At 43.6% G+C, this 19,226-nt stretch overlaps 1 protein-coding gene across 3 annotated transcripts; it reads right to left on the bottom strand.

Annotated features, from left to right (window-relative positions):
* Positions 1-1,419: 1,419 nt before the first annotated feature.
* On the bottom strand, positions 1,420-12,393 carry LOC142784058 (uncharacterized). Of its 3 annotated transcripts, none has more exons than XM_075882715.1 (3): positions 11,591-12,393; positions 6,478-6,540; positions 1,420-4,321 (listed from the first exon to the last, which is right to left on the bottom strand). In XM_075882715.1, exons 1-3 carry the CDS (start codon positions 11,745-11,747, stop codon positions 4,080-4,082), a joined length of 462 nt encoding a protein of 153 aa, XP_075738830.1. In that variant the 5' UTR covers positions 11,748-12,393; the 3' UTR covers positions 1,420-4,079. The 3 variants fall into 3 exon arrangements, with proteins under 3 accessions (XP_075738830.1, XP_075738833.1, XP_075738832.1); XM_075882718.1 differs by having other exon boundaries at positions 11,601-12,393; XM_075882717.1 differs by having other exon boundaries at positions 6,478-6,532; positions 11,601-12,393.
* Between the last annotated feature and the right edge of the window lie 6,833 nt (positions 12,394-19,226).

Here is a 19,226-nt window from a genome sequence, read left to right as displayed (position 1 = left end):
ACATTGCAGCCAATCAAATGCCGTTATTACACCGATGTTTCCTGCACGACGAATATTGGCTACTGATTGGCTTGCCATTACGTAACCATTATTAGTAGGTAATTTTTCTTACCGGAAGATGTAAACAATATGCCTCGATGACCCGCTCTTGTAGCTTTGCAGCCCTGTATACTTGGGGCAACAGAAAAATGCTGAGAACTGAAAGCAGTTACTCGATCTATTTCATCTTTTATACCTCATTCCCTTTGCTAACACTAGAAGCGTAGTTTATTTTTTTACCAATTTATCTTTTGCAATAGCGAGTGCTTTATTTGGTACTGGTATTTGGTACAGTAGATCGAAAAAAGTCGTTAGGAAGTAAATGTTGAAAGCGTATGTCCCCCACTTGCAATCCCCACATATGCCCCCACATGGTAATCGAGAATATTCATAGTTTAGAGCATTTTTTGTAACTAAAACATGGTGATGGTGCTTCCGAATCAGCATAAGCTAGCCGAACAGTGCACCACCGACAGTCTGCAGACTATTTATTCTTTGTTTTTTTATTTATTTATTTGGTACAACAAAAAATGTATACATTGAAAATTATATATACACAACTAAAAAAGGCCCGCTCTACTGCAGGTCAGGTTGCGTTGGGGGCACAGTGACAGTGGTGCTGTCAAGGCCCTGGCTGCTGTGGCTGGGCAGGAAGCCAGCTGCCGCGAGCAGCCGATAATCTGCACTCAGAGTGGGGATCATCGGGCTGCTCCACAACAGATGCTTCTCTGAAGCGCCGCTTTCTGCCCCCACAGCGATCACCAGACCCTGGCAGCCACCTCTTAATAAAGTTGAGGGCCTCCGCCTGGTCGCACCCTGCTTTTTGGCAGATGACATACAAGAACAGAAATACCATGGTACACATGAAGCACTGCAGTACAGAGAATACACAAGGGTACACACACATAAAACAATGAACAAGTCTAACCTGTCACTAATCTACAGAGCCTCAGGTTCACAAAGGCCCTTTTCCCTTTTATGCCATGAAGGCTGTACAGCACTTGCACGTCATGTGCCAATACAGCCTTCATGGCATTCACACCAATTTCTCGGAGGCCACGTCCCCCAATCAGCAGGAGGTGCTTGCACTGTAAAAAAATGCAAGAAGCATAGATGGGGTGGACGCAACAGCACATCGAAATGTTTTCATGATAAAAATCTGCAAGAAGAGGACACTGAAAACAACAACTTGAATTTTTGGGCATTACAACATTTCATTGTTTTCTTACGCTAACTTCAACTCACTTGACCTAAAATGGTTTCCACATCAGCCCTCTCACACTCAGTGTGAGAACTTTTCAGAGTCCTTCTCTGAATGCAGTTTCGCTGTTATGAAATCAAATACAACACTGTTATAACCCTCAATAAATATTCATTCTAGCTATGAAATAGTATAATTACTTTGTACAGTGCTCAAGTTCCAATACACGTTTCTTCGAGGTTACAATGTCTTTGCCTGAATGTTGACCAGGAGTAGCTTCTATAGGTGAAAAACGATAAAATATGTGGAATTCAAAAAGAAGCTTGGACATGTTTTTAATCAATGCATTGTAAGCAGAGCACAACAAGATAAATGAACATGATCAAGGTGTACTAAGAGGCAACCTTAGAGCGACCAAATCTTGGTCATAGATGAAACTGATAGAAAAATAAAGGTCGCACTAGATGGTCGCACCATTTGCTGTTTATATTTTTCTGTGATGGCCAACAAAGAGGCATGTCGCTATAGAAATCTCATCACAATAAACAAAGGTGCATTTTTCTTCACACTGCGAAATTGGGTGCATGTTAGATTTTTAAAAAAGTAAGAAAACGGCTAACACAAGGCAGGGTGAACTGTAGCTCAAAGTAGAGAGAGCCGCAGCGGACACGAAATAGGGTGATAAATGAACAAAATTACTGAATGTCTGTTTTAAGCAGGCTATTGCTAGTCACTGCCCATCAAACACACGATGCCGCCTACATCGTCTGCTAGCTTAATTCACACACTTAATTCGAATTGACGCTGTGGTCCTATCAAAGCTATACCGCGCTCCGAAAATTCTCTCAGCACCCCGCCCAATCCTGCGGTGGCACTTCAGACACCTCATCGCTGTGCTTGAAGAAGAAAATGAAGAAAAGGAAAGAAAAGACTGCGGTGGAATGTTTGCCAAATGCCAATCTGCGACATTCCTGTGCCCCGCTTCGGCTTTTTCCGTCCCTGCCACGTAGAGACCCTTCTCCTCTTAACACTGCGCATGAAGAGAAAGAGGGGAAAAAAAGCTGTCGCAGAGAGTTGGCTCTCTCATGCCGATCTGCAACGCGCCGGTGTCACGCTTCCCTGTTTTTCGTTCCTGCTATGTAGAGACTCTTCTCCTTTCAACACCACGCATGAAGAGAGAAAAAAAAAAAGCTGCCGCGGAGTGTTTCTCTCTCGAATGCCGATCTGCTTTTCTCCAGGTGGAGACGCTCCTCCATTCTCATCATGTGCTGGCCACGCTCCGGCTGCAGCGCAGATGGTAACAGTGGAAACACAGTTGTCTTCGAAGAGTGTCAGCACTGGACATTGCCGCGCGCAACTTCTTTTGCCAGGAGAATACTGAAGCCGAAGTACAAATGCTTTGCAAACTGCACGCAAAACTTGTTGACTCGTTGCAAGGCCGACGTGTACAGACACGTATTGACTACTTTACTTAATGACGGATGTCCTGTAATTTGTGAATAAAACTTCTCCATGCACATGCATCACTGCATGGTGAGCCCTCCGCTCGTTTACCGTATTTACTTTATTCTACCGCGCCCTCGATTGTAATGCGCGCCCGGTTTCCACGACAAAAAAAAAAAAAATCACTAAGACATCGGTTGCAACGCGCACCCTTTTTTCTCGTTGGCCCGCTTGATCACACCACTCGCGAAAACGACTCTTTTTGAGAGCATCTTCCATTTAAATATGAAGTACGGGGGAAGCTTATGCCTATCTGACGTGCAACAGAGCATTGCTGTCACTTTAGTTTTACCGTGGCCCGATGTCAGTACACAAACTTGCTTCGCCCCCTTTTCCTAGACGGTTGTGGTGCCAGGCATGTCGAAGTAAAGAGGCGTGTGATCGGCATTCCCGATTTGCCCAAGCAGGTAGCCGTTGTTGTGCCGCAAGTTTAGGAGGAACCTCTGAAGACTCTGAAGCTTTTCTTCGTACTCCTCCGGCAACTTCCGGCATATGCCCGTTCGCCTTCGGAGGGAAAAGCCTTTTCTCTTCATAAAGATCGTTAGCCAGCACCTGCTCGCTTTAAAATGGCTCTGCATTAGCCCTTTTTCTAAGGCTAACTGCATAGCCTGCACTTGGAGCAGTTCTGTCGTCACGGGCCGCTGTGCCGCTCACTGCTTAATCACATACTCGCCGAGCAGCTCTTCAATTTGTGGAAACCGACCCTGCTGTGGTCCACTGAAGCCTTTGCGTGAATCTTTGCTGTCGACAATATTCTGCTTTTGTTTCCGCCAGTCCCGCACGCACGTTTCGGGAACTCCGAATGACCGCGATGCGGCCCGATTTCTGTCCGTTCCGGCACACGCGACGACTTTTCTTTTAGAAGCAGCATTGTGGTGCACTCGTCGAGTTTTTGGAGTCGGCCCTACCATGCCGTCGATGCTAATGTACTACAAGATGACGAACTCCTCAGCACACGTATGAAGTGCCGCGCATGGGAAACACATAGGCAAAAATGACCGACGCGCCATGCCGACGCACGTAGGGGGCGGCCATTTTGTAAGTGGCGATGACAATAGAATGACCATATTCATTTTTTTTTCGTACTCGATTCTAACGCACATGCGATTTATGAACTCTCTTAACCGGAAAAAAGGTGCGTGTTAGATTCAAGTAATTACGGTAACTTTCATTATTTTGAACTTCTTTTAATTTGAACAAATTTTCTGGCCTCTTTGAGTACGAATTATTCATATTCGACTGTAGTACAGTGGCTCATGAGATAACCTGACTAGTTTGTTTCCCGAAACACAGTATCTTAAAGCAGTACTAAATTTCTGCATGTTACATAGGCATATTAAAAATCAAGAAATATACACCAAAGCCACAGCCACAGCTTTACTCTGCACAGCTGCCTCTGCTGCCTCCACTTCTCCAATTGTACCAGCAGGCAGCCGGAGAAGGTCAGAGGGGCCCTGTGCTGGCTGGGCGTGCTGAGGCACGGACAAGAGCCGTGCTTCAGCTGTCGCACCTCTTGCAGAACCTGTCTTTGTTGCTGCCGGATGCCAAGTTGGATCCGCAGGATCCGTAGCAATAGAGCTGAAACATACAAGAGTACATACCATATTTACTCGCACAATTTTCATCCTCACATAATTTGCTCACCAGTATAATTAGCCAGCCTGCTTTACTACAAGAAACTTTTTGCTCGCATACTTTGCCCTCCCCAACCAGCCCGAGCCACCTTGCCAGCACACACACAGACACATTTGACTTCATGATGCTCTGGTCAGGCACATCTCTTGTCGAGCAGGCGAGTGCAGTCTTACACAAAATGAACTGAGTGCAAGGTCCCTTCTTCCATGAACTTTTATGCTTTACCTAGAATATCGAACTTGAAAACTGAAACCTGTTTATGTGTAGTCCGAAATGCCTAAAGGTTTGCCTCTTATCTTCCCACCTCTTCCGCGGCAAGAATGTATTCCCGAGACACAGCACAGATGTTGAACGCGTGCAAGGACCTGTCACATCAACTAGATGAGGCAGGTTTTCGCACTCATTTTTTTTTTTTTTCGGTTTCGCCATCTGGCCATTGCGTTTTTACCGTTCCTTGTGATAGGCTACAATAATTATATACGAGGCAGATTGCTGTTATAAAGCTTACCGAAGAAAACTGAAACCGTGCTACCGCTAAGCACATCAGCGTGGAGTTCTTCGACATGCAATATTCAGTATGGGAGCCAGCAGAAGAGTGCGCTGAATAAGACTTAGCATAGAAGCTTGGGTGTGTTGGTTAGATATCGGAGGGAATACAACGCAATAGAAGACTGGGACAAGGAATGGACACACACACACATGAAGGGCGACACACACAGCCCTGTGTTGGCATTGCACTTCCTTGTCTGCATCTTACTTTACGTTGGGTTCCCGACAATTATTGGAGAGTACTTATGTTCTCTGGTATAACCCTGTCGTGGGAACTGGTTTTTGTGAGCACTGTTCGGAAGAACTTCAAGAAAATGGGGGCATTTGAACAGGCTTAGCAAACAAATGACAATCCGCTTTGAGACAGCTGTGACAGCGCCTGCAACATATATTCCCAGTTGAGCTTTTAGGCCAGCGATTCCTACTAGCTTCGCACATGACCGGATTGACAAAAAAAGTACACATAATACGCGAGTATATACCGCATTTGACTCTGTAGCTTTGATGAACCAGGCAGATACACAAATTTATCCAAAACTCCATTGATTCTGTTGCAAAATTATTCAACAAACAAATTGCGATGTTATCCATGTTACTATACGATTGTGGCACTTTACCATTGCAGCTTTCCAGGAGGCACACATAGTGCAGCGTTAGTTCACCACTCGCAGTTAATTGTATGCAGTAGGTTGCTCACAGCAACTGACTGCATGTAATGGTGAACATCTTGCATGCTTGCACCGCTGTTTCAGCATGCTGGCTGCTTCCCATACGGCTATCAATTGATGTTCACAAAATTGGGAAGATGAAGAAAGACTACACAGTGCCCTCTGGCCACCCAATACTCCAAACCTCTAGCCAACAAACAAACAAAAAAAAACAGAAGTATGCAAATGAATATTATTCCTAATGCAGCTGGAATGGAGTGTAGTTTTCACCAATTCTGTGTGTTAAGTCAATATGGAGTGAGTTAACTCCATAAAGTAGCTTTTCTCATAACAGTGTTCACTCTATTGTAACACAAGGAGTGACTTCATAGCATCTAGAAGGAAAAATAGAATCTTCAGTATTTGATAGAAATGTGAGGCTCTACCTTAAAACATCAATAATCTGGAAAAAGAACTCATTACATTCGAAAAAAAAAAGGTAGCACAGTTGATCCCCTTTACAAGAGACACTGATGTAACAGACAAACGGGGATAAGAGGCACCAGTGTGCAGGCTGACATTTGGCCCATCATGCATCAGGCACTCCGTAGATGCGCCTGTGCAGCCGGGAGCCCTGCAGTCAAGCATGCTGAGCAAGACTGTTGACCACTGTACAATGACACATTGCCACAAATTTTCAAAACTTCATTTCACAGACTTCTGCAAAAGCTTCTTACACTCTTGCATAACTTTTGCACAAGCTTCTCTCATTCTTGCGTGATTTTCGTCAGAACATATAAGTGTTGGAAGTTGTATGTCCCCAAATACTTGCACAATACAAATAGCATACATTAAAGTCTATCACTTAATACGTGCATAGTGTAACAATGAAAGGAAACTCACGCATGGTTTGCTCCGAGCCTTCCCCCTGCGGTGCCTCCTTGTGCCTTGGAGAGCACTGTACAGCTAGAGCAAAGTAGCATCAATACAGTGTTAATGGCAGGTTAACAAGACAACAAAACTAAACCCCATATTCATAAATGCTCCCCCGACTCGACTTTCACCCTTCACTTGACAGAGTTGAGCACTGTGCCGCTGCTCGTTTGAAAGCGACGCTGCGCTACTCGAGAATCACAGCAGATTATTGCTGACATGCAGCGACTTTCTCTGCTTAGAGACGGCGCTCCCATCAGCCATCTCAACTGAAGGTGAAGCGTTGAGTGGAGGGACGTTCTAGAATACGGGGGTAAGATTGGTTGCAAGAACACTACAATAGACACACTTAATTTTCACTTTCATCTATATTGTACAGCCACACACATTCTGCATCCTTATAATGCAACATATACATACAGGCTTATAAAGTAAACACTGTAGGCTGCTCAAATAACACCTACACAAAAAATTACCCAAACGTGGCCATGCGCAAAGTAGTTCTATTTGAAACTCACAAAACTTTTGCGGTGATGGAGAATAAATAAGACAGGTTACGCTTGGAGGCACATGAGACCTTCGCAGCTTTCATAAAGTACAAAAAACAATATGATGTGTGTGTGTATGTGTATGTATGCATGACGCTTCAGCCTTTACATACGGTTTCTTGAAAGAATTGACTATGAATTTTATGGCACCTGTGTCCTTCAGCGCAATTGAAAGCCTGCTGATCAGTGTGTGTAATTGTGGAATAGTTACATGGAAAATGGCGTTAAACACCTAAAATCAAATTTTTCTAGCTAGGAAATATGCAGCTGTGTATACACAACACATGCTGCAAAGAGTGGGAGATGACCACAACAGTGATTTGAGTGTAAGCGGCAGTATTCCGCATTCATGCACCCCGCCATTTTCAACTGTTGCCCAAAAGCAGCACCACTTCAGCGTGCTACTTTTTTTTTACATCATAAACATCACGGAATACAGCCAGGATGAAAACAACATATGCAATTAAATTTTGAGCACTATTTATGGTGCGCATGATTGATTGATTGATATGTGGGGTTTAACGTCCCTAAACCACTATATGATTATGAGAGTTTTGTTGAAAAAACAGGTCACTGACCAATGTCAAACAAAACAATGACGTTTCGGGACCCGTACGGGTCCCTTGTTCACAATGGAATGACGGCTGAGCAACAGGTTCTTATGTAACGTTGAGCGCATGACGCAAAGTCCGGGAGTACACGTGGTTTAGTGTGCCAGATGATCTATTGATTGTGTTACTTGTCGTCTGAATGATTAGTGATTCGAGGTTCAGTCTGGTTGTAAAATTCTTCTCCGTGGCTACGATGCGTGCGTTGTCCCAGCTTATCTCGTGGCCCGTCTTCTCGGCATGCTCTGCGAGTGCATTTGTCACTGTGTGGCTCTTGGCGACGTCATTCTTGTGTTGCATAAGACGTTTGCAGTAATTTCCACTCGTGCCAATGTACACCGATTCGCAATCGGCGCATGGTATCTTGTAGACCACACCAGGAAAGTGTTGCCGAGGGAGAGGATCCTTCACATTTAGCAACTCAGCCTTAAGCTTGCTTGCTGGAACATGCGCGATCTGTACACCACGTTTTCTGAATAGACGGGCTAGGGCTTCGCTCATATTTCGAATATAAGGAATCGATGCACGCTTTTTTGTAGACGATGTGTTATGCATAGCCTGACTAGTTGACTGCAGTTTATGCATGACGGATTTAGTTCTTTTCCTAATAAAAATCTTGGGGTATCCATTCTTGATCAGGTCATCTTCAATGGTCCGGAGTTCCTCCTGCAGGCTTTCTTCATCGGAAAAAATGCGAATCGCTCGTTGAACTGAAGACCGAATCACTGAGCGTTTGTGGGCTACCGGGTGGACTGACTCGTAGTCGAGGTATCTACCGGAGTGCGTTGGCTTTCGGTACACAGCCAACACAGCCGAAAGCCAACGCATGATCATATGGTAACGAAACGAGTGCTACCTTATTACTGGCAAGTTGTCACTTATATGTACAAATAAATTTTGCGAGCTAAGAAAAGTACAAAAGCACAGCGAGGCTATGATGTGGTTCAACCTGTGGATTCGCTTCATTTATCACGCCATACGATGAAGCTTCCTTTGGTAAAACTGCCCAGATAAGAAAAAAAGTTTGCTGTCCAATACAGCAACTATACAAAGTGTGCACGTGGATCTCGCAGCGCCTTTTCGTCACTTCCGAAATGCGCCACCAACATGCCCGGGCACCAACCGAATCTATCGCCTACAACTGCCATGTTGTCTCCTAGTGCTTGCACCCGTTTAGTTTTGCCTCACGATGCAAGTTTGAAAAATTATGAGCTGCTAGTGAGGCAAGTTGATTCAGAAGTCCACGCAGAGGGAGCAGAGCTTAGGGTGTTTCTTCGCTGAAAGTTATAACCTGAAATTGAGAACGCACATTCCGATTTTCCTAAAAGTACCAGCGTATTTGGCTGGTGCAGATTAACAAAAGCTACTTGAAGAAACTTTGCAATATTTGCATCTTCAGGTGACACTTCATTACGGGTAAGTGCCATAGCCAAGTATTTACCTGCAAACAGATATAGCTTACCAAGATACTGTACATACCAACTTGTCCGCAGTTAAAATGATGATGGCGAGGAAGGCGGTTAAAATCGTGATGGCGATCGCGGAGATTTGGTATTGCTTTGAAACAAACTATAAAGAATGGGAAACAATATTTGTTCACTTTGAAGTATAGCCGATCGGTTCAAGTTGGGCGTCAGGATTTTTTTTAATTAGTCAATTAATTGTATACACGGTCTCTATCATGTTCAGTGACTCCACTGTACATTAGCGTACAACAAAAGCAAAATACAAAGTGAAAAGTGTGTTAAAGCATACGCGAAAAATAAAGTGATGACTGGCATTACCGCGGCACACACCATGCAAAGTCGCTATCTGCCTTGTATAATATTTTCCTCGACTATTTCCACAAATTGCAATCAAAGAGGCTCAAGCTCAACATCAGCATTGTTTAAAACTCTTGGGGGGGGGGGTGGCATTGCTACTTTGGTGGCGTAGGCCGTGACAATATATTCATAATATTATATCTCTTGTAAACTTGCCTAGCTCTGCACGACTAATTTTCGATGGGAGCTGCTGCGCTTCGCACATCCACTCTTAAAATTGCGGCTCGAGAGATTTTGAGCTTTCACTTGTTTTTGGGCCAGGCAATTTGTAGTGAAAGCAAGATAATAGGCCCTCATAGGTTGTGGCGGGCAGCCGGTGTACGCCGTGGCTGGTGTATGTGTCGCACATCTTGATTATCTGGTCTTGTATGAAGTGAACGAGCGAGGCCTTCCTAATCCAATGGGCTCGTTAAAGTAAGACAACAAAAAACCACAATGCTTCCACATCGTTCACAGCAACAGATGACGAGCCCCCAACAAACCGCACTGCAGCACGTGAACTGCCGTAGGTACCCAGGGAGTTACCCGGGCATGGCGGGAGAGGGCGACAATGGCAGAAGTGACATCACAAGAACACTATGTATAAAGGGGACATTTAAAGACTTTTTTCCCATTTATAAACTTCGTGCACTGTTCTGTCACAATTTATAGCTCAGAATAGTTGTATCTTGAAAAGGGCACTAATTCATAAGCCCAATGGTTCAAGGATGGGTGCATTTAGGGGGCCCATTCTACGTTTTACTTATGCCCTTCAAGAACTTGCTTACAGGGCCAAAGTCCTGTTTCAGAAAGAACACGCTAGTGCGTGGCCAGCAGTCCGTCAAGCATTAGTGCTGGTGAGATTTGGAAATGCAGCGCATGAGCGTCCTCATCTGCTACTTCTCTGCTGATGCTCTCGGGGCTTACTTGTGAGGCACGGTCCTTCGCACTTTTCATTTTCACACTGTAAATCAACTGATACCAACTCTGCCTTCCATTATTTAATAAACCAATATTTCATGGTCACGAGGACGAGCTTAAAATGTTTGCTACATCAAACCTGAACAGCATTTTGAGTCATCGAAACTTTCTAGTTGCAGCGAGCATTATGCGAAAAATATGATGTGCTTTACGGTGGCAACTTGCAAAACACTGCAGCAACGATTAAAATCATGCATTTTTTGTGCTCACGGGAAATCCCTGAAGCAGGAGGCACTGGGCTAGATAAATTGCGCAGCTAAAATACGGATGCGCTTTCCAATGCTGTCATGCGTACAGGCGGAGAAATGGCAGACAAAACTGGGCGCACCCCGATTCTATGCGCATGCGTCCCATTCACAAGTCTCGCTGCCAGTTAGCACCACATGGCTCACTGTCCATGAGCTCGCTTGTTTCCTGTAACAGTGGACCATACGGTACACCTATTTAAAAACGAGGATAGAATGTATATAATGCAGCATCTGATGAAGCCATGACGATGTGTTGCTGATGAAATCTGGAACTCTAGTTAGTACCCTTATTGTTAACCAGCCGACCGACTAGCAAAAAGATTTGCGACTGAAATGATGGCATCTACACCTGCCCTTAAAGGGGCACTGAACAAAGTTTTTGCCGCCGAGATTTTCAGCCAAAGCAAAAGATTGGGCCATGAAATTCATAGACAATAATAATTTCAAGCAGAAACTACGAAAACATACTGAATTTAATGAGCCTTTTACAAAATGCCGCGTCTAGCTCTTAGACACGGCGTTTTCTAAAAGGTCGCGACATTTATTTTTCAAGTTTTTTTTTGTTATTCAAGACAAATCTACGGTGCATGGTTCACAGAAAACAAAATTGCCTCGGTAAGATTTCTTTGCGAGCAGCTTACCAATTTTAAGGCAGGAGCGTTGATTCGTGAACTGAAGCATGCGAGTGATCGATCTTGCCTGCTATTGGCTAGGCGACAAAGGCTTTACCTTATGTCCTGGTGTAGCTAATTCACGCAAATGGAGCAGAAAATGTGCATTATCATTTATTTCACCTAAATATCACACGTATGTGACTTATTGTCGGTGACAGGTGATCAGGATGAAGTCGACAAGTTGCAAATCTGAACAAGAATTCACTCGAATGAAAAACCAACCTATACTCACGTGCACGGTGAAGTCGAACACGTCGTCCGTCAATGTTGTCGCTGATGCCCGAAGGAAAAGAGAAGAGGACAAGCGACGGGGTCGTCTCTTTCTATAAAGTCGGCGGAACTGCCAGAACGGCCAACACAAAAGGCATCGGGTTGACATTCCTCCATCTGGGCATCAGTCGCTCCACCCGGGCATGCAGCTGCTACTGGTTCTACTACTATCCTCTTCCCCGTGCCTCTTCCCGACATTGCAGTGTTGCTGCCATACTCGCGAACCTTTTTAAATTAAAGCACGCAATCATGTATTATCGTGCGCCATACTAAACTTAAAAACAGTGCGCCGGTACATGAGATCACGAAGCGCGGTCCACGCCATCACAAGAGCAATTAGAGAAATGAAACAAAGAAAACAAAATTGTATAAAATATTTTGTCTCAATACGACCCGCAATCCAGTTTCCTGCAGCGGCTTTTGGCTCTGTATGAACGGCCAAGCCAGTGCCAAGCCAAGCTTGCGTCCCTGATCAGCTGTTTGTTTCCATCGAGAATTCAACAGTGAACTGGCAATTTGTTTAGATGATATTGCTAAAGGGCTTGAAATTGAATATTTCTCTACGTACTACTGCTGTACTTTTCCTCTCTGTTTCCTGATCACAGTGATGAGATTGAGGAGGTTACAATTTAGAAAACAGCAAGTGCAGCTCAAGCATTGCTAGTATCGCTGTTTCGGTAATAAAATGTTACAAAGATTTTGCCCCGCGACCTGCTTGCCGTGTTCGAGCACCCAGTAGAAATTTACGATGCCGCGTTTGAGAGAGTTGAATAAAATTGCAATATTACGAAAGAAAGGCTCTGAAGCAACATCGCATTTTATCAGGCCTACACCTCCCACACCTAGACGAGTAAAACTCGTCGATATTATCTTGCAAAGCTGTGTATAACATTTAAAACACATTCTTTAGCCCACGATGAATTGTTCTCTCGTGTGGCTTCTCCATTTGGTACTGTCATGTTACCTTACAAAGGCAACTTTCCATATTTAGTCTCTTTAGATGTTGCAAAAGCTTGACACGTGGTGTGTATGCTATACTGATAATTCTCCTCGTAACCTGGGTCCGCCTCTTTAAACAGCGTCGCATTTTATTGTTCGCAATTGTGTTTATTTTATACTGTAAGCGAGCTGTGTGATTTCATCAATATTCACGAGTGTTCACTGACTATACAAACACGTGCGTCTTATTTGGTGCGGTGCACGTTTGTATGTAGCAAAAAATGTCATTTCGTCAGCGTGTGTCTGCATACACTTGCATGCCCTGCAGTACGTGTACATAATTAATGCAGTAAGGACTGCAATGCATAGCCTTGCATGGGACATATATTCCATGCACCCTCAGAGAAATGGTGTTTGTTATGAGCCTACTGTTTATCATTACATTTTTTTTTTCGTTAAAGTTTCATCTCCATATAAAGCAGCTGTATCCAGGCACGAGCTTCAGCAGCTTCCTCGTTGTTCCATTTTAAATAAAAACACCAAGCCTACCCGAATCAATTATCTGTTTGCTATCATTACTGTTATGTGTTCTACGATGTACACAAGGACAGTAGTATACAAAAAATAGGGAGGGAATTGAATGCCCTGCCTGCATGGCTGAGCCGTTTCACAAGATCAGGCGCTGCGCTGTGAAGCTTCCTACCGGCCTGCAGAAATTCAAGGGAGCGTACAATAGCGTGGTTCAAGAGGACTTGTGGGGAATACTAGACACACTGGGTGTAAAAGATGGAGTCACTAATCGTTTAAAGGAAATCTATAAAACTAACAAGGTAGTTAAAAAGTGGGAAAAACAGGTATCCAAGCCCACAGTGGTGAAACGTGGACTTAGGCAGGCGTGCCCACTGTCACCCTTCTTATTCATGATGTACCTACAAGGATTAGAGGCCAAGTTAGAGGCAAGGGGACTTGGCTTCAACCTCTCTTTAGTCAAACAAGGAAAACTCATTGATCAGGCACTACCAGCATTAATCTACGCAGATGATATAGTGCTAATGGCCGACAACAAGGAAGATTTGCAGAGGTTGATGGACATCTGCGGTAATGAGGGAGATAGGTTAGATTTTAGATTCAGTTAGGAAAAATCGGCAGTCATGATTTTCAATAATAACAAAGGTAGTGAGCTTAGAATGCAGGAAGTCACGCTAGAGATAACAGATAAATACAAATATCTGGGCATATGGATAAGCAATGGGACCGAGTACCTAAGGGAACACGAAATATACGTGACGTCTAAAGGTAACAGGAATGCAGCAGTGATGAAAAATAGGGCACTGTGGAATTACAATAGGTATGATGTTGTGAGAGGAATATGGAAAGGGGTCATGGTTCCTGGGCTGACGCGGTTTTGTGCATGAGATCAGAGGTTCGAGCAAGATTAGAAATTAAGCAACGTAGAATAGGTAAGGCTCGCGGGAATACACCAAATCAAGAAGTACAAGGTGATATGGGTTGGACATCATTTGAGAGCAGGGAAGCTAGCAGCAAGATAAAAGTTCAGAAGCGATTGAGAGAAATGGGGGAGGAGCGATGCGCTAGGAAGGTTTTCAGCTACTTGTACATGAAAAATTTCGATACAAAATGGAGGAAGCGAAGCAGGAAATTGATTGGTAAATACTTAGAAAACAGCAGGTGGCCAAACCAAAAAGAACTATCGGTTAAGAAGAAAGTGAAGGAAACAGGGCCTGACATGTGGAGAATTGGCATGATTAAGAACTCCGCGCTAGAGATCTATCGAACTTTTAAGCAGGAAATTGCCAAGAAAAGGATCTATGATAATACTCGGGGTAGTTCTTTACTGTTTGAGGCCAGGACGGGAGTATTGCGAACCAAGACATATCGGGCCAAATATGAAGAGGTAGACACAATATGCAGTGCGTGCGAAGAAAAAGAAAAAACTGCCGAACACTTGACAATGCTCTGTAAAGGGCTTCACCTTATAGTTCAAGATGATGGCGCAGAGTTTTTCAAAGCACTGGTGTTTAGGGACAGGGAGGGCAAAATAGACTTTAAGCGGGTAGACTTAACTAGAAGGAGGTTATCTGATTGGTGGCTAAAGTCAAGGCACGATTGAAAATTAAACCCTTCACTTCAAAGTACCTGTCCAACTTTACTATTTAAAGGGGAAAAAAAATCTAGTGGTTAGTTCACTAAGCATTACGGCTAGGTGACGTTAGCCGCCGCCCGATCTAAAGGGTACGGCCACATCCATCCATCTATCCAGCCAAGAATATGCTCTCTGGCTTGTTGCTCCAGGCCTAGTCAGGTAGATTTTCTGGCCTCACCGTTGAATTGTTTGCTCGGGTTCTGGCTTGCAAACATTGCGGTTTTAGGCTTCGTATCATCTTGTTCCGTCATCATGTCCTCCAAGTGGAGGACATGTCGCAGTGTGAGGAGGAAGTACGACAAGGCGCTGATAGAATGAGCTATCAGTCTTACCAGGCAGGCGGGTGAGAGCGCACCGAGGCAGCTGACGCACACCAGCACTATTCGCTTCCTGTATAATACAGGTTAGGGAATTATAGAAACACAGAGCAGAAATCAACTCTTGTGCCTCTCTCATGCACTCACAAGGCGGAACCTGCTTCGAGCACTGAGGACCGAGCTAAGCAACATCATGCGTGACGATAAATCATGGTCTCCTATTGCAATAATGATTAAGGCACGCATGCAACTTAAACCATTGTCACGCAAGATGAATTCACAACACCATCGAAGTGAACCCAAGGCACGTGTTGATTATTATGTACGGTACAAGCGCTGAATTCATGCAGACGTTTAGTTGGCGCTGCAGTAGGCCTAGTTGAAGGAATGGCCACAGCTACTGCTGTGATGGAGAACGGGCTCATTAACATCTTCATGTAGATTAAAACGGCTTACCCCGAAATGGCTGGGAGTGTCACGCTATCCCTAGCAGTGGCACATGCAGTTGCATATTTAACGATTACAGAAATGGCGTACCAATTTCCAAAGCACCTATCAATACTTCCGTCAAGGCGTAGCACCAAACACTTTATCGCACATTTCGGAAAACATTCCTTTTTCTCCCAATCTGGTGGCTAGGCATGACTACGCCCAAGAATGAGCATGTTATTATGTATGTCGGAGGCATTTTCATCTGATCCCTGAAAAATTATTTCCCTAAACCCATGGAAAAAAAAGAAAATGGAATTTGCACCTGTCATCACATTGCACCCCATCACAGGAATGGGATCAGATTGGCCTGGCGCTCAATACTCCCTTACGCTTAATCAGAGCTCGGTCTGGCACCAGCTCCAGACAAAACCATTTATAATCTCCTGTCTGGCACATCTGTTTTACTCTGCTCTTTCTCAACCACAGTGCAGCATGTACCTGTGGTTCACCCCTGGTGGATCTTTTTCACTGTTTGTGAATTGCACACAAAGCCCTTACTGGTAGATCCTATTCCCAATTCTTCACTATTCTCACGGGAGGCCACTCTTTGGGCAGCTTACATCACGGCATGTGCGTGTCATGATGTCAGTGCCGTCTTTTTCAGAGTCGGCGCCGTCTTTTCTTTCTCTTTTGCTCCTTCCCTGTCCTGTGTTTCTGGTGTTGTGCTGCAAACAAGTGAAGATATTAAAGAACACCAGATGTTTAAAGTTTGCTTCTCATTAATATATCGTGGTTTTGGGAATTAAAACCCCAGATATATTGAAAGAAGATGCATGAAAAGGGAAGGATGATATTGGAAACTGGCAAAAAAGGGATGACAGACTTCTTAAGCTATGCTGCCATTGAGATTTTCAGCTGTTCACGCAATTCTCACACGTGGCTTTGATGCAGCTATGCACATATCACACAAGCATGCTGACTGTACAGTTAGTGTAACTGCAACCTTCATGTACCCAGCCTTCATGTACCCTCTATGACATTTCAGAACAACTGAGTCAGTGTTAGCATCAAGTTATGTTCTTCATGCTGTGTGATGAGTTACCATTCCTACAAAATGAAGTCCTGTCTACCTGGAACAAGCTGCAAGATATATAGCTAAACGGCCCTTTTCAGGGCCAGTCAATCTCTGTCCGGCTTGGATGCACCAACTGATTCCCTTTATCATCAACCCTCAATAAAACTAGCAAATGTTTGTACATGTGCAAGCAGTGTCATTCAATATCTTAGGAAATGCTTGTGAAGCAATTTCAAGGAGAATCGTTTTTATGATCTCATAGTGAGGCATTAGGAACACCTTAGTCACACCAAATGCCATTATTCAATGAGAGGAACAAGAGAAATATTTCACTGGGAACTATGAAGTAAACAAAAAAACAAATGTTTTCAGATACTGCGAGATCATTTCATAAAAAAGCTCAGAAGTTGCAATGTGTGGCCACATTTAATCTGTGCAAGCATCGTGTGGTTACAAAATTCTGTACCAAACATAGGTTCAGCTTTCTGGAATAGACCGCGCTGCACAAGCTAGCTCAGTGCATGCACTTCTGTACCCTGCCAGAGAATATTTTTACCACCAGTATATATGTTGTAACGTGAAGTGAAATGGTGATTGCATACTAGGGCGCGTCCTGCAGGACCCCAATAAAGTTGTTTCACTTGATCGGTTGGTGTGCTGTAAGCAGAACATTTCCAAGAAAAATCGTATAGTTTGGAGGAGGACTTAAGCAAGGAAAGGTGTAGATAAAACACTGGATTCACTGGCATTATCCTCACCAAGTATAACATTGTTTTTCTGGTGGAGCTTTGTGTCTGAACAGCGAGCAGGATAAGCTGGTAAAAACATGCAAAATGGGAAGTCTAGCACAGCAATCTGTGCAGTACTGCTCATTTCATGGAGCATTAATTTCACAGGCTTTGCTCATTGTTAGCGTTAAGCCTATATTATGTCCACTGCAGGGTGGAAGCCCAATCAATGTTCCCTGTCCTGTATGAGCCAATCTCATATTATGGCTGATAATTTCTCGATCTCATTGGAACTAATCGCCTGCCACCCTCTGCTACATTTCATGTGTCCTAATATAAATTAATTGACATTACTGACCTGTCATCCATCTTTTTTTCTCATTCCCAACTAATGCATTCATTTTTCATAAACTCTGCTTTCTTCCCATGTCTTAATATTATGCTAGCCTTTTTTCATTTTTCTGAAACATTATCTTTGCTCAGAAGCTAGAAGTTATCAGAAAGAACATAACGACATTCTACCTCCTGAGCATATGGCATCATCAATACAAAAATGTAATAAAAGTGAGAAAACATCCTATCTATATAAGAGGCCCTAAAATACTGCAGGAGGCAACAAATAAACTGGTATTTGTATAAAGGCAGTGACAAAAACTTTGACTACTGTCACTTATTCTGATTCTTGGGACATCTTTTTTAGTACATCATAACACATGATTACACATTTACAGAATTTACACAGACGAATTGCCACCACGTGCATTGAGGCCACCCTTTAGAAGTCATGTGAGCACAAGGATGAGGTAAGCCTTAAAAACCAGATTAAAAGACTAAAGGATGCTGGATATCCCAACAGCACCATAACACCCGTGTGCTAAACCCTCCTGCAGAAAGTCAAGTTAAACAAAACAGGACCAAAATAAAAACAGAATGACCAAAGATCTTTGCATGCTATACCGTACGTACATAAGGTGTTTCACAATATAAGGAAAATAGCGAGCCGATATGATTTTATCTTGTTATTTGCCATCCCTTGCAAGTTTTCAAAAGTGTGTGTACTAAAAAGCAACAGGAATAGCCATTATTTCACCATTCGTCACGAGAATAGGTATACTGAATGCCAATATAATGTTGTGTATGAGATACTATTGACACGTGGAAACGTAAACATAAGACAAACTGGGCAATGCCCCAATGTTTGAGCAAGACAGCATGCTTAAAATGTTAAGAATGGCTATGGTAGTCGCATGGCCATACACTGTAAAGAATGTAAGTGCAGTTCTATGTTTCATAAAACACTGTTTTTGAAAAAAGCAAGAACAAGAAATGAAAGAGAGACTGTGAAAGCATTTTCTTGTCAGGAAGGCCATGGATCAGTGCATCAGTATACCTTCACTCAATTATTCGGAGAGAGAGTATTCTTTTCTCAGTTAAGATTATATTATCATGGTCTCACATGTGTCGTTGTGCATGAGCACTGTTCTTGTACTCTGTAAAAAAGTGGGCGTAGTACCTTCAATAAAATTTAGTTGGCAGTCAGCGCTCTTTCCTGTCCTTTTTGTCTCTTCCTGAACTTCTCTCACTGTTACTAGAACACAACCACGATGAACCAACTTGCCCAGATTAAGCTATTGTTGACAAAAAGTCAGAGCATGAAAATACTTCAGGGGCTCAGAACCTCCTCACTACCCGTCTAGTTACGGCCCTGGTCTATGTGTTTCGAGAGTGAAGCACTAGTGGAGCTATCTAACTACCTAACGGTGAGGAGGGTTTGTGTATACTCGAGCTTGTTTCATGACATGGTGAGAGGTGGCAGGTTGTTGAAATAATATGCTGTGTGGGAGGTCAAGATTTTGATTGAGAACGCTGAGTATGAGCCAGTGACATTAGGCGTTCAAGACTTTTTGCGATATTCACTCTAGCATAGAACCTT

The sequence above is a fragment of the Rhipicephalus microplus genome, unplaced genomic scaffold (assembly GCF_043290135.1).
Source record: "Rhipicephalus microplus isolate Deutch F79 unplaced genomic scaffold, USDA_Rmic scaffold_13, whole genome shotgun sequence".
NCBI lineage: Eukaryota > Metazoa > Arthropoda > Arachnida > Ixodida > Ixodidae > Rhipicephalus > Rhipicephalus microplus.
This window is presented reverse-complemented; position numbering and strand designations above follow the sequence as displayed.

What these genes read in the sequence shown, in the direction of transcription:
- LOC142784058 (XM_075882715.1), bottom strand. Translation starts at nt 11,747, where the DNA reads ATGTCAACCCGATGCCTTTTGTGTTGGCCGTTCTGGCAGTTCCGCCGA. An exon ending in CACCGTGCACGTGAGTATAG is followed by an intron (nt 6,541 to 11,590) that starts GTTGGTTTTTCA and finishes ACTTTGCTCTAG; the next exon opens with CTGTACAGTGCTCTCCAAGG. An exon ending in AGGCTCGGAGCAAACCATGC is followed by an intron (nt 4,322 to 6,477) that starts GTGAGTTTCCTT and finishes TGTATGTTTCAG; the next exon opens with CTCTATTGCTACGGATCCTG.